Raw genomic sequence first — 13,368 nt, forward strand, 5'->3', positions numbered from 1 at the left:
GATGGAGAGAGAGAGAGCAGGGTATTGCCATGGTGACAAAGCGGGCTGAAGTTGCTGACGAAGGAAAGGTGGCAAGATCCTGGTGCTTGGCTGGGCGGTGGCCCGTTTTCACAGAATTCATAGAATTTTACAGCCAGAAGGGACCTTGAGGGTCATGTAGGACAACAACCTGCAGTGCAGGAATACTGCACCAAACATGGGGTTGAAACCCACGACCCGGAAATTAAGGATCTCGTGCTCTTGTCAACTGAGCTATAATTTCTTCCTCTCTTTTAAATTCTGCAGAGCATTGGAGAGGGCTTTTAGATGCCACCCTGCCACTGCCCCCTGGTTTATGCCTCCCAAATCTTTTAGCTGCCCACTGCTCCTGTGCCTTTAACAGCAACAAAATATAAATAAATAATGGAGATTTAAGCATTCCCTGCCAGGGAAACCAAGCCATGGCGGTGAGAGGCAGCACTCTTTTGCTTAATCATCTTGGCATGCAATGACAGTCATTAAATGCAGCGGAGTCTCATCATATAGAGGTCTAGGGAACTGCTGGATATACATATATTAAGGGGGGGAGGAATCTGTCATTCGTGTTTCTTCATTCTAGCATCTTCAGGTGTGACCTGAAAGCTACGTTAAGACCTAGGCGAGCTGTCCTAATTTATTAAGTCTGCTACCTCTGAAAATCCATTTTAAGACTGATGTCTGTTTGAGGCTTCAACAAGAAAGCCAGTTTTAATCTCAGCAAATGTGACTTGAAAAACAGCAGGGTATCTTGGGCTGCCCTGCATTTAGGGCAGGGAAGCAACTTTCATCCATGCAGTCCGTATCTCAAAATAAAGACTTCGCAATCAACGTGTTTCGAGGTGACAACCTCTGACAGCATACACATGGCAATGTTGTGTGATGCAGTGAACAGGAACCGTCCTGCTGCATCAGCCCAAAGGTCCACTCAATTCACCCTCCTGCTTCCAGCTAGATGATCCTAGGAATCCCACAATGCAAGGTGTGAGAGCAAGAGTCCTTCCTTCCAGTTGCATGGCTGTAGCAACTGGGATTCAGTGCCTTCTTGTCAGTTTCTATTTCAGTACAATGGCTAACAGGCAGGTGGCAAGGGAATCCTGCAACAAAGTGTTGCAGCACTGAGTGTTCCTGCTCAAGGTTCCAGCCAGCAAGTCACTCTGTTCCAGCCAGGATGCTCAATTTCATCTCACCCTCCCAGCGTCAGCACTGAGCATGCTTGCTTCGCAAGCTGTTTAGGGTTTCATTTCTCCTCGAAATACAATACAGTGGTACCTCAGGTTACGAACACGATCCGTTCCGGGTCGCAGTTCGTGACCCAAAATGGTCATAACCCGAAGCGCCATTTTCCACATGCGCAAAGCGCAATTTCTGCGATTTTCACGCTTTGAGCATGTGCAGAATGCACGCGCGGCGAAAATGCTTCCAGGTTTGTGGAGTTCGTAACCCGAGGTGTTCGTAACCCGAGGTACGACTGTATTTGCTTTTACTCTGCTGCAAACCTAGGGTTTTTGCAAGCCTGTGGATGCTTCCTTCTGATGTGTAGAAGGCACTTGGAAAACTGATGTTACCATTAGCATGTATGAATGCAGACTCCCCCTCCTCTGTTAACTATTCTATTCCCCTTTAAAAGTCATGGGAAGTGATGGCCATCGCCACATCTTGTGGTAGTGAGTTCCGTAGCTATGCACCGTGTGAAGCAGATTGTGTTTTCGTCCATCCTGAATTTACTGCCACTCGACTCCAGTAAGAGACCTGAAGTTCTAGTATGATGTGAGAATCAGATAATTAGAAAGGACCTTAAAAGGCATTGAGTCCAACCCACTAAGTCCAACATATCACTAAGGAGATATCCTGCTACAACATATAGCCTTGCCTTGAAAATGTCTAATGAAATAGTCTCCACCACCTCCCAATTCAGTCTGATCTGACTAGATTCAGTCTTTCACTGAAATAGAAACTGGAGAGCATGTGAAATCCCCTTGCAATTTAAACTCGTTGCTCTGGGGCAGCTTTGGGTAACCTGGTGCCCTCCAGATGTTGCTGGACTACAACTCCCACCTGAGTTGGGAGCTGTAGTCCATCAACATCTGGAGGGCACACCAGGTTGCCCAAGGCTGCTCTGGAGCAACAGAAAGCAAATTTGCTCCCTCGTCTCTGTGACCTAGAGAGAGACACACACACCCCGGACCACCTCCAATGTGAAATTCTGGAGAAGCCCGGTTGAAATGAACAGAATTAACAGTCAATCTTAACCTGGAATTTATTAAGTGCTCCCAGAATATGAATCACTTGTAAACAGCATAGTATTAAGAGCCCTTGCAATTTCCAAATGGATGAATAATTGCTTGGGGGGTGGGAGTTAAAATTGCACAGAACCTGTAACATTAAGAAAGGGTGTTGCTATTCCATTAGTCATTGGGGGATAAAATAGGATGTAAATACAAATACATAGAGAGACTTGTAAAGCTTGGCAATAATGTTGCATACTGTGCTATCAAGCGCTAAGGAGCAAAAAAAGGGCAGGGCAGCTCACATGCATTTTAAATTATCTTTGGCCATGGTAGGGCCACAATCAAACCAAACGAATTATTCTGACTCATCTGCCAGACCAAAGCACTCAAAAATGTGGAGAATCTGGATGATTCATGGTGCCACGTGTACGGAATTAGGTTGTGGGGTTGTTGTTTTTTGCCCTGACTGTAGACTTTGGAGTTTTGATTTTTATAATTTTTATTTTGGTGGTTAATCCACTGTCAACTCCGAGCAGCAATGACAAGAGGCCTCTCTGCTCGCATTTCCGACGGCCACTGACAGCCAGCCTCAAAGCAAGCCAGTGAAACGAAGGAGCTGTCGTGTATCAACACACACTGTGTGTTCCTGTGACCTCTTGGGCAGAGCACAGTAAGTACTTGGAGGACATTCCAATTAACACTTCTGCTTCTTTAATGTTACCGCCAGAAGATAAAAGGAGGCTGAACTAAAAGCTGCTCTGGAAGGCCTCCAAGGCCCGGCTACTGGGTGAAGTGTAACAGGAGTTAAATAATCTCAGGAAGGCTGAGAGTCCTGGACACGGCCTTATCACGTGCCTGGGATGGGAAAACCCAAGGGCGAGGTCATTGGGAATTCAGGGCAGGGGGGGAGGAATAGGGAGGTGAGGGGTGGGAAACAGCCCCCCCCCAAAAAAGTAGGGAGACCATCAAGGGTTTCTAAGATCTGGAGAGAGCCTCAAAGCCAGTCTCTTGGGGAAGGAAGGACACGGCACATGGCAATGGAATGAAGTAGCAGCGGTATTTACACAGGACAGGGTAACAGCGATATAGGGGGCGAAGGACACGTGGCTGCCCCCAGACCATTCACACAGGCTCCATCTGCAGCTCATCGGTCTCGGGTGATTCCAATTCATGGAAGGCGGCATGTGAACCAATAACTACCAAGGTGGCACCTGCAGGGGGCGGCAGACCAGACAGGGAGGAAGCAAAAAGGTCAGGTTAGTTCTCTTTCCACAGTGATGGGACTCTGACACGCTCTCTGTCTCCTCTGCAGCTGCTAAGGGCACCTTGGGCTTGTGGGGAGGGAGAGAAAGGAGCCAAAGTAGGTAAGAGAGTCACACTTACAAAGTAGGTAAGAGAGTGGGATGGAAGACCTGGAATCCCCACCTGGAAGTAGTATTATTATTATTATTATTATTATTATTATTATTATTATTATTATTTGTTTGTACCCCACACATCTGCCTGAGTTGCCACAGCCATTCTGGGCAGCTTCCAATAGAATGCAAAAATGCAACAGAACAATGTAATGCTGCCACCCACCCATTATGCCAGCACTATTCTCATCAATACAGTTTCCTTTTCAGATATTGTTCACATAGTAGGCTTAACTCAAATGAGCTTTTTTCCTGTGCAAATGACACTGAAAATGGCAAGGGGTGGCACAGGAATGGCATGAGATGCTGTCGGAAAATTGGAAATAGTTCACAGAAGCAGATTTTCTGCAACATGGGAATTATCTTCCCACTGTATAGTTTTGTTTTTTGCAAGAACTGACTAAGGCAGAATGTGGTACACCAACTTACATATATTATTATTGTTGTTGTTATTATTATTATTATTATTATTATTATTATTATTATTATTATTATTTGCTTTGATGGTTTAGGTCAGCCCACAGCCCGCAGAACTACACTTTCTGACCGGGAAAGTTAACAGGGGCAGATCCTTCCGTTTCGTTTCTTTTTACTGTCCTCTTGCCTGGAGAACATAAGGTGAATTAGTTTTACACCTTATTAATTAGGTATACACCTCTTTCAAGAGAAAACCACAGAGCTCTGCTCCTTTTTCAACCCCATCCCATGATCTGCTCCACAATGCCAAAAAAGGAGGGGGGGGGATCAGGGTCACATGGCAGGGCCCCTGAACTCATGTAAGGCCACAAATAATGGTGCAGCAAGTGCGGCTAAACTGTACAAGGCTGTGGGCTAAATTTGAGCTGGGTTGGGAGGGGCAACAGTAAACAGAAGCCCATGAATATGATCAAAACACAGACCTTGCAAAATATGAGTGTCAGCTGAGAAGCCTGACAAGCAGACAGCCAATAATCAAGGCTTCGTGTATTCTGCAACTTGTAGGTGCAGGTAACGCACACACCCGGCATCCTGAGATTCTCAGGTTGCACCTCTTAAAAACAAGCTTCCAGTATCACATCTAAGAAGTCAAACAGTGCTGAACAGATTTCTAGAACAAGGCATTAGTGTCCTGCATTAGTGCCTTGCGGCAGCTAGACTAATTACAGGGAGTGGCCACCAAGACCATATAACACCGATCCTGAAAGACCTACATTGGCTCCCAGTACGTTTCTGAGCACAATTCAAAGTGTTGGTGCTGACCTTTAAAGCCCTCAACGGCCTCGGTCCAGTATACCTGAAGGAGTGTCTCCACCCCCATCGTTCAGCCCAGACACTGAGGTCCAGCTCTGAGGGCCTTCTGGTAGTTCCTTCACTGTGAGACGTGAGGTTACAGGGAATTAGGCAGAGGAACTTCTTGGTAGTGGTGCCCGCCCTGTGGAATGCCCTCCCCTCAGATGTCAAGGAAATAAACAATTATCTGACTTTTAGAGGACATCTGTTTTAATGTATTTTTAATCTTTTGTTGGGAGCCGCCCAGAGTGCTGGGGGAAACACAGCCAGATGGGCGGGGTATACATACATACATATATTATTATTATTATTATTATTATTATTATTATTATTATTATTATCGAAGGCAGCCCTGTTTAGGGAAATTTTAAAATGTTTAAGGTTTTATTGTGCTTTTAATTCTGTTGGGAGCCACCCAGAGCAGCTTGGGGAAACCCAGCCAGATGGGCAGGGTATAAATAACAAATTATTACTATTGTTATTATGCACAGCAACTCCTGACTAGCAAAAGCAGACTAAATTATGCAAACTAAGAGGCTATTATGTAATGCAACCACATCTGCCTAAGTTATGTACATCACAGAATTTAGCTTTTCTTCCTGAAGAACTGATTCATTTTTCAGAGAGCACAGGATGCATTGTGGCACATGCAGTTATGAGCGGTGCAGGAGGGAAAGCTCTCCTCCCGAGTAACTCCACAGGAACACTTTACAACTTGGTGTTTGTGCAAGCTGTGGACTGTCTCCCAGATTTCCAGGAAACAAGAGAAGACACACACCCCTTCTATTTTATTACCCAGAAATGGAAGGTGGTTTGTGTCTCACAGCTGGAATGTGGCTGTTCACTTACCCAGCACCCAGAAGACAGCAGAGCCGGCTCCCGCCAGCCAGAAGAATGGAAAGGAGACACCCCCAGCCAGGCCGTATTGGTGGGCTGTGCTGAGCTCCCGCCCTAAAGAAAAAGAGGTTGGGTGAGAATACAGAGGGCAGGAATACTGGGCTCACGCTCTAACTCCCGAGGCCTTTCGAGACAAAGCTAGAAGCCCCGGTTACCTGTGTACACCGACCACCGGCCCGACAACAGAGTTTTGCCTGATTACTGCAAATGAATACAAGACGCCAATCATTCTATGGTCTACTCTGTCTAGCTACAAACTACAGGGTTGGAGCCTAGCAAGGAAAGGGCATTCGCCAATAATTGCATTACTGTATTGTTGATGCACCGCCACCTGGTGGCTACTCTGGGAGCTGCAACCTTCAAGGACGCTTCAAGGCATGAGAGAGCTTCAAGAAGTGTCGTTCACATAAGGGGCCGGGGTGTCCGAATCACATGGCCAAGAACTGCCTCTTCTCTATTCATGACATGAGCACAGCAGCACTCCTCCCGCTTAAGATTCCCAGCAACTGGTAAAGATCCCTGGAAGATCGCCTTCTCCCCAATGTACCTACCCGAGTCCTATGCCGGGATAGTTCAGTCAGAAGAGACTTAATCTCGGGGTCATGGGTGATGGACTGGATGACCCTTGTGGTCCCTTCCAACTCTACAATTCTATGAGTGTAACATTTTCAGAGGTCCTGCTCCAGGTACGCCCGCTAAATGAAGTGAAACAGGTGGCTACCAGAGACAGGGCCTTGCAGTGGTGCCCCTCCAGCTGTGGGAATGTCTTAATGGTAAAGGTAAAGGGACCCCTGACCATTAGGTCCAGTCGTGACTGACTCTGAGGTTGCGGCGCTCAACTCACATTATTGGCCGAGGGGGCCAGTGTACAGCTTCCAGGTCATGTGGGCAGCATGACAAAGCCGCTTCTGGCGAACCAGAGCAGCACACGGAAACGCCGTTTACCTTCCCACTGTAGTGGTACCTATTTATCTACTTGCAGTTTGACATGCTTTCAAAATGCTAGGTGGGCAGGAGCTGGGACCGAGCAATGGGAGGTCACCCCGTTGCGGGGATTCGAACCACCGACCTTCAGATCGGAAAGCCCTAGGCTCTGTGGTTTAGACCACAGCGCCACCCATGTCCCATTGGGAATGTCTTACTTATGGTTATTTTGGCACCAGGTGAAGACACTTTCATTTCCCAGGCTTTTTAGAAACCTGTGTTTTTAGCATTCTGAAACACTGCTTTTATTCTTTTCTATGCTGCAGGTTTTTGTTTTTATATTACAAGGGCAGCTGTCTACCAGCTCCATCTGGTACGCAGGCTGAAACCCTACCTGCCCGCGGACTGTTTTGACTGTATGTCATTGTTTTATGCCATAAGCCACTCAGAAAACAAGGTTAGTGGGTGGCTGTAGAGAAACATAGAAAAAAACGGGCAATGTTATGGCTTCAGTGACCGTGGTGGCACATAATCCGCATGCAATCTATTGCACTGGTATAAATTTTGCCTATCACACACAGCTTGTCAATGCCAGCCTCCCTCTACGTACCAAAGACAACAAGTTGTGACTGCTGGGTCTTCAGGTAGATGATGTAACAGGCTCCAAAGAAGACAGCAAGCGCAATCAGGAGCAGTGGAGACGTGATACTACCAGGGCACAGAGAGAAGGCCAGTGGGTTTAGAAGCATCAAGAAAGATCATGGATCATCCAACCTTCTCCCCAAATCACAATAATAATCATAAAAGGGTTCCTGGCTTTGGGACATTACACAATATTCCTCAGTGACACATAAGCAGCAGAATTCTGCATAAGAGCTAAAGCCAACCTGCTTGCAGATCCTCCTTGTTATTTGTCTGCTTCTGAGAGCTACTGTTTCATATCGCAGGTGGCAGAACTGAATGTCTAAATGCTCCTTTGAAAAGTGAAATAAACGTTCTAGACTGAATGCTCTCCCCTCTCCCCACCCAAAAAAAATCAAGGAAAATGCTAACCTGAATCCTCCTCTCTGACATGCTAACTTTGACTATTTGTCTATCTCTATTTGTATGTCATCAACATACAATCTACTGCTTCAGGGCAAACATGCAACTTCTTCGCTGCTCTCTCCATTCTTTATTCCAATGACACCTCAGTATCATCACAAACAAACAAAAAATTGCTCTGTCAGAAGGGATATTGCCACATCTTGAGGGCCGCAGGGTCTCCATCCCTGTTCTAACTGTTTAAAGGTTGCAGCCTTCCCGAGACCAGCTTCTGTGGCTTATCCCAGCTATGGGACAAAATGCAGCTCTGTGCATGCTCGGTGACGTCCTCAAAGTTAACAGGGTTCCTTCCTACACCCTCAAAACCCCACTCACAGGCAATAGACGATGAGTCCCAGAAAGACAAAGACATAGTTGCTCTGAAAATATTCCACGTTGCGCACCAGCCGCTTGCAGAGCTCCCCGAAATTCCGAGGCTTCCCAAAGCGCCGCTGGTCGATGAAGTTGGCCCAGGGCCGGATGGTGGCCCGGCGCTGATCCAACCACTCCTTGGCGGGTCCTTGGGGCAGGAGAGCTGGGATGTTGATCCTGGGGAGGGAGGGGAGGCCAGGAGAACAGGGAGTGAGAAGAGGGGCAAATCACAAGAGCCACACACCCCGCCCCCAACTCCAAAAGAAGAGGCCCAGGACTGAGCCAGCAGCCTTCTTTGCTGGAGCAGGGATGGGAGAACCTGCTCTCAAGACAAGGGCTGCATTCCTTTGGAGCCAACCTTCCAAGGAGCCAGACGCAGGCAGTGGGTGTGTCCAAAGGGTGCGTAGCTGGAGCTCGCAATGTTTCAATGATATTGAAACAGCCCTAATGGGAAGGCCACTGCACACCCTCATGTACACATGACCCTTACACACAGCAGAAGACACAAACACAGCTCCTCTTTACCACTGCTCAGCTGTTTCCAATTCAGTGGGCAGTAGGAGATGGGGAACATGAGGAAGACTTATCTCTCCGCCCCGCTCAGCTGAGCAGCAGTCACAAGCTCATTGGGAAACCACCACTTCTCCAATGCTTGCACTGCTCGGCCTACCTCCTGCTTCTGCTGGTGCCAAAAGCAGCCATTTCAGAAGGTGCTGCTGCCATGGTCCTGTTTGGACCACCCCCAAGGAGTGGCAATGCCCAGGAAAGGCTGCAGGGCCTGTCCAAACGACTAGGCATGATTTGGGCTGTGGGCCACAGTTCCTCACCCCAATCTTAAAACGATAATGCTCAATCCCATTTAAGGGGCTCCCCGCCCCCTCCCAGCTCCTTACTTGGTGCCCAACACCGTCCCTGCTGTCTCCATTTCAGTGGCAGGGTTGAAGAGATGCTCAGGTCCTGTTTTGCTTGCCATTGTGCTTCGGTCAATTACAGAGAAGGCAGCGCTACAGAGAGATAGGAGAAGAGGGAGAGAGTCAGGTGTAACACTCAGAAGCTGGCGGCGGTATTGAGACACGTATTGAGATCAGAGTGCTGTCCAGAGAAAGTTAGGAAAGAAGACCATTGCTGGTTTAGGATGTAAAATCTAAAGGGCACTTCACACATTATTTGTTGTTGTTGTTGTTTAGTCGTTTAGTCGTGTCCGACTCTTCGTGACCCCATGGACCAGAGCACGCCAGGCACTCCTGTCTTGCACTGCCTCCCGCAGTTTGGTCAAACTCATGTTCGTAGCTTCGAGAACACTGTCCAACCATCTTGTCCTCTGACGTCCCCTTCTCCTAGTGCCCTCCATCTTTCCCAACATCAGGGTCTTTTCCAAGGATTCTTCTCTTCTCATGAGGTGGCCAAAGTATTGGAGCCTCAGCTTCACGATCTGTCCTTCCAGGGAGCACTCAGGGCTGATTTCCTTCACACATTATAAACCCAGGCAAAATAAAATTTTATGATGCTCCTTTGGCTGCTTTCCAGTCCTCAAGTGTGGAGGCTGATCTTAGGGACATGTTACATGTGTCTGTTAAGAAGATCAGCAATTTCACATCTGATTTGCTTAAGAACCACATATGAGCATAGGAAGAGCCTTCTGGAGCAGGCCAATGGCCCATCTAGTCCAGCATCCTGTTCTCACAGTGGCCAACCAGATGTCTGTGTGAAACCTGAAAAGCAGGACCTGAGAACCCACTGCTCCTGTGGCTTCCGGCAACTGTTACTCAAAAACATTAAGCCTTCAGAAGTTAGCTTTAAACAAATATTTGCTGCCAGAGTGGCAAAGAGTTGACAGTGCAGATGTCCTCTTGAGACGATCTCACCCGCAATGCCTTGCTCAGAAGCAGGGCACTTTCCTGAAAGTGAGGGGGGGAAGGTTCTGGAGAGCCTTCTTTGTGGGGAATATACTCCAGCGAAAGTATAGAAATGAGGCACAGCATCCTGGACAACAATACATCTGCTGTTTTGCTACATTCATCTGAACATGGCAGGGTTGCTTGTATTCGAAAGCAAAAAAACAAACGCCCACAAGCATTCCTACAGAGCTAACCCAAATTCTAAAACAAGAAAAGAGGAATTCTGAGTCCTGGATAAAATAATGGAAGTTAACAATATTGCAGGATTTCTTCTCAATTTCTTTAATTTATTCAGCTTCTACTAGCCACTAAGGGGGGTGGTGGCGGCGGCATAAGAGCATCTATGCAGAGTGTGGAAGTTCTTCCTAGTGACTCCTAGAAATCTTAAAATCAGTAGCCCCTCTGATTTCAGTAATTTGATTAGACAGTGCACAAAGAACATTTATAAAGGGGGGGGGGACCAAACCCAGAGAAAGATGATATACTGTACTGAAATAGTGAGGAATTGTGGGATGCATACATCATTCCTAATGGGTTATTTCACTTGCATGTAGCCCCTCTAAATCCTGCTCCCCAATACAAGGAGCATTAGCCACCAGAATTTTTACAAATCATAGCTGCCCCTTGTGTATTTTGTTTTCGGCTGGTAACCCAACAAAAACCACACAGCAGCAGAATCTGACCAGTTTTACTTTTCGGGAGGCAAATTTGCAATTCTTACTTAGCCACCAAGTGCCTTATAAAATCCACCCACAGCTCTGTAAACAAATATATCCTGTACAGAGGAGCCAGCTGGCACAAAAAAGTGCTAAGCAAATCCAGAACAGTTACTGGTATGTATTACCAAATAGACTGGTTGGATTAGAGGAGAGTCACAATAGGAGGGTGATATATTACTGACAACATAATTAATTAACTAATTTGTTAATTATGCTTTTAAGGTAAAGGTAAAGGACCTCTGACAGTTAAGTCCAGTCATGAACAACTCTGGGGTTGCGGCCCTCATCTCACTTTACAGGCTGAGGGAGCCAGCGTTTGTCTGCTTCTGCAAACAGTTTTTCCGGGTTATGTGGCCAGCATGACTAAGTCACTTCTGGCCAAGCCAGAGCAGTGCATGGAAACGCCGTTTACCTTCCGGAGTGGTACCTATTTATCTACTTGCACTTTGACGTGCTTTCGAACGGCTAGGTTGGCAGGAGCTGGAACCTAACAACGGGAGCTCACCCTGCTCCGGGACCTCAAACCACCAACCTTCTGATCGGCAAGTCCAAGCGGCATAGTGGTTTAAACCACAGCACCACCCGCGTACACTGTGTTTAATGTGTTTTGGGAAGTTTTTAACGTTTGATGCTTCATCGTGTTTTTCATATTCTGTTGGGAGCCACCCAGATTGGCTGGGGAAATCCAGCCAGATGGGTGGGATATAAATAATAATTATTATTATTATATAATGGTTTCTGATGCAAAGTATTGGGGTGGGAAACCTGTTTTCAAAATCTAGCAGCAGAGATGGCCCAAGGCACCTGATATATAAGCACCTAGCTTATGGAATATCTCATGGAAGATGGAGCAAGCTTGTTCTCTCCTGCTCCAGAGGGTAGGACCCGAACCAATTCAAGTTACAAGAAGGGAGATTACAACAAAACATCAGGAGGAGCTTTCTGACAGTAAAGGCTGTTCTGCCATATGACCATGAGGGTTCCTTCCAACTCTAAAATTATTTGATTCTAGCTTCAATCCCCAGCATCTTCATGCAGGGCTGGGAATGACCCCCCCCGCCACCCCCGCTGCCTGAAAATCCTGGAAAGCAGCTGCCAGCACCGATACAGGCAATAATACTAAGCTAGATGGACTCCAATGGTCTGGCTGAATATAAGGCAGTCAGCACTGGATTTAGGGCAGTTTGGGCAGTTCTCCTGCACAGCATAGCTGTCAAGTTTTCCCTTTTCTCGCGAGGAAGCCTATTCAGCATAAGGGAATTTCCCTTTAAAAAAAGGGAGAACTTGACAGCTATGCTGCACAGGGTGCAGAGCCAAGAGGAAGCCTACTAATAACAATACCTATATTTATACGGGTAAACATAGGGGTAAATAAGAAATATTGGGGAGGGGGAACGTCAAATTTTGTCCTCGCTCAGGGCGCCATATTACCGAAGTCCGCCTCCTTATTAGCCAAGATGCAAGGTTTAAGGAGAGAAGAGAGGAGCGGTGTCCAATTTGGTTTACTACCGGCTCAGGGTGGGGAACTAATCCCCTGAGCACAGCTTGATGACGACGCCTTGCCTCGCTAAAGCCCTGATAGGGTGTGTCTCACACATTTTAGCAGCTTTTGGCTGACTTGCAAGTGGGACAGGGGAGCTACAGGCTTAGCAAAAAAATAAAAAAATAAAGCTCCCTTCCAGGCGCCTCCGCCTGAGAGCGGCCCAGAGGATGCTTTGCGACCAAGACTCCCCCTGCATCCAGGGTTGCCCCTGGCAACAGCGGAGCCCCCCGTTCACTCACCTGCCTCCTTTGGAATCCGGTCCAGCTCCTCGCCGGAAGCAGAGCGTGGCTGCGTGGCAGGGGGAGGTACGCGCGTTTACGTTAGCAGGAGACGGGGAGCATGCTGGGAAATGTAGTCTTCACGTGCTGCAGCTCCCGTAGCGAGTGAGGGCGAAGGAGAGTGCGGAAGCGCCACCTTCCCCGCATCGGCGTAACAAAGCTGCCTTTGCCGCCCACCACCGATTCTTGAACTGCAACTCCCATCAGCCCTAGCTAGCATAGCTGCATGCTGAGGCTGATGGGAGTTGTAGTCCAAAAGCTCTAGGTGGGACACCGGAGTGGCAAAGACGGCAATAGAGCATCTGTTAAGTGTGCGCGCTTAGTGCCTGTTTTGTGGCTGGCGCACGTCTCACCTTTTTCTCATTTGCTAGGGAACCTGTAGGCCTTCTGATAGATTCCTATATGGCCACACACCATAGCTGTCAAGTTCTCCCTTTTTTTAAGGGAAATTCCCTTATGCTGAATAGGCTTCCTCGCGAGAAAAGGGAAAACTTGACAGCTATGCCACACACACATATCAGCCAGATCTATACTGTAAGAATACTGTAATATCTGATATGTCCATGCTTTCTGCAGCATAATTATTTCATTTTGTCCTTATTTGTATTGGGCTTAAATTTATATATATTAAATAAATAATTATTTAACCAAGTTTTAACATTTTCAATTTCAACTCGCTTCCCCATCTTTCTGCAGTTCCTTACATTTATTTTCGTCCTTTCCT

At 47.2% G+C, this 13,368-nt stretch overlaps 1 protein-coding gene across 1 annotated transcript; it reads right to left on the bottom strand.

Moving 5' to 3' along the window:
- Nucleotides 1–2,257: 2,257 nt before the first annotated feature.
- Nucleotides 2,258–12,634, bottom strand: RABAC1 (Rab acceptor 1). Its single transcript, XM_035117592.3, has 6 exons — nucleotides 12,606–12,634; nucleotides 9,100–9,210; nucleotides 8,171–8,383; nucleotides 7,362–7,459; nucleotides 5,780–5,881; nucleotides 2,258–3,457 (listed from the first exon to the last, which is right to left on the bottom strand). Exons 2-6 carry the CDS (start codon nucleotides 9,177–9,179, stop codon nucleotides 3,369–3,371), a joined length of 582 nt encoding a protein of 193 aa, XP_034973483.2. The 5' UTR covers nucleotides 9,180–9,210; nucleotides 12,606–12,634; the 3' UTR covers nucleotides 2,258–3,368.
- Nucleotides 12,635–13,368: the final 734 nt, after the last annotated feature.

The sequence above is a fragment of the Zootoca vivipara genome, chromosome 6 (assembly GCF_965207765.1).
Source record: "Zootoca vivipara chromosome 6, rZooViv2.hap1.1, whole genome shotgun sequence".
NCBI classification, from domain to species: Eukaryota; Metazoa; Chordata; class Lepidosauria; order Squamata; family Lacertidae; genus Zootoca; species Zootoca vivipara.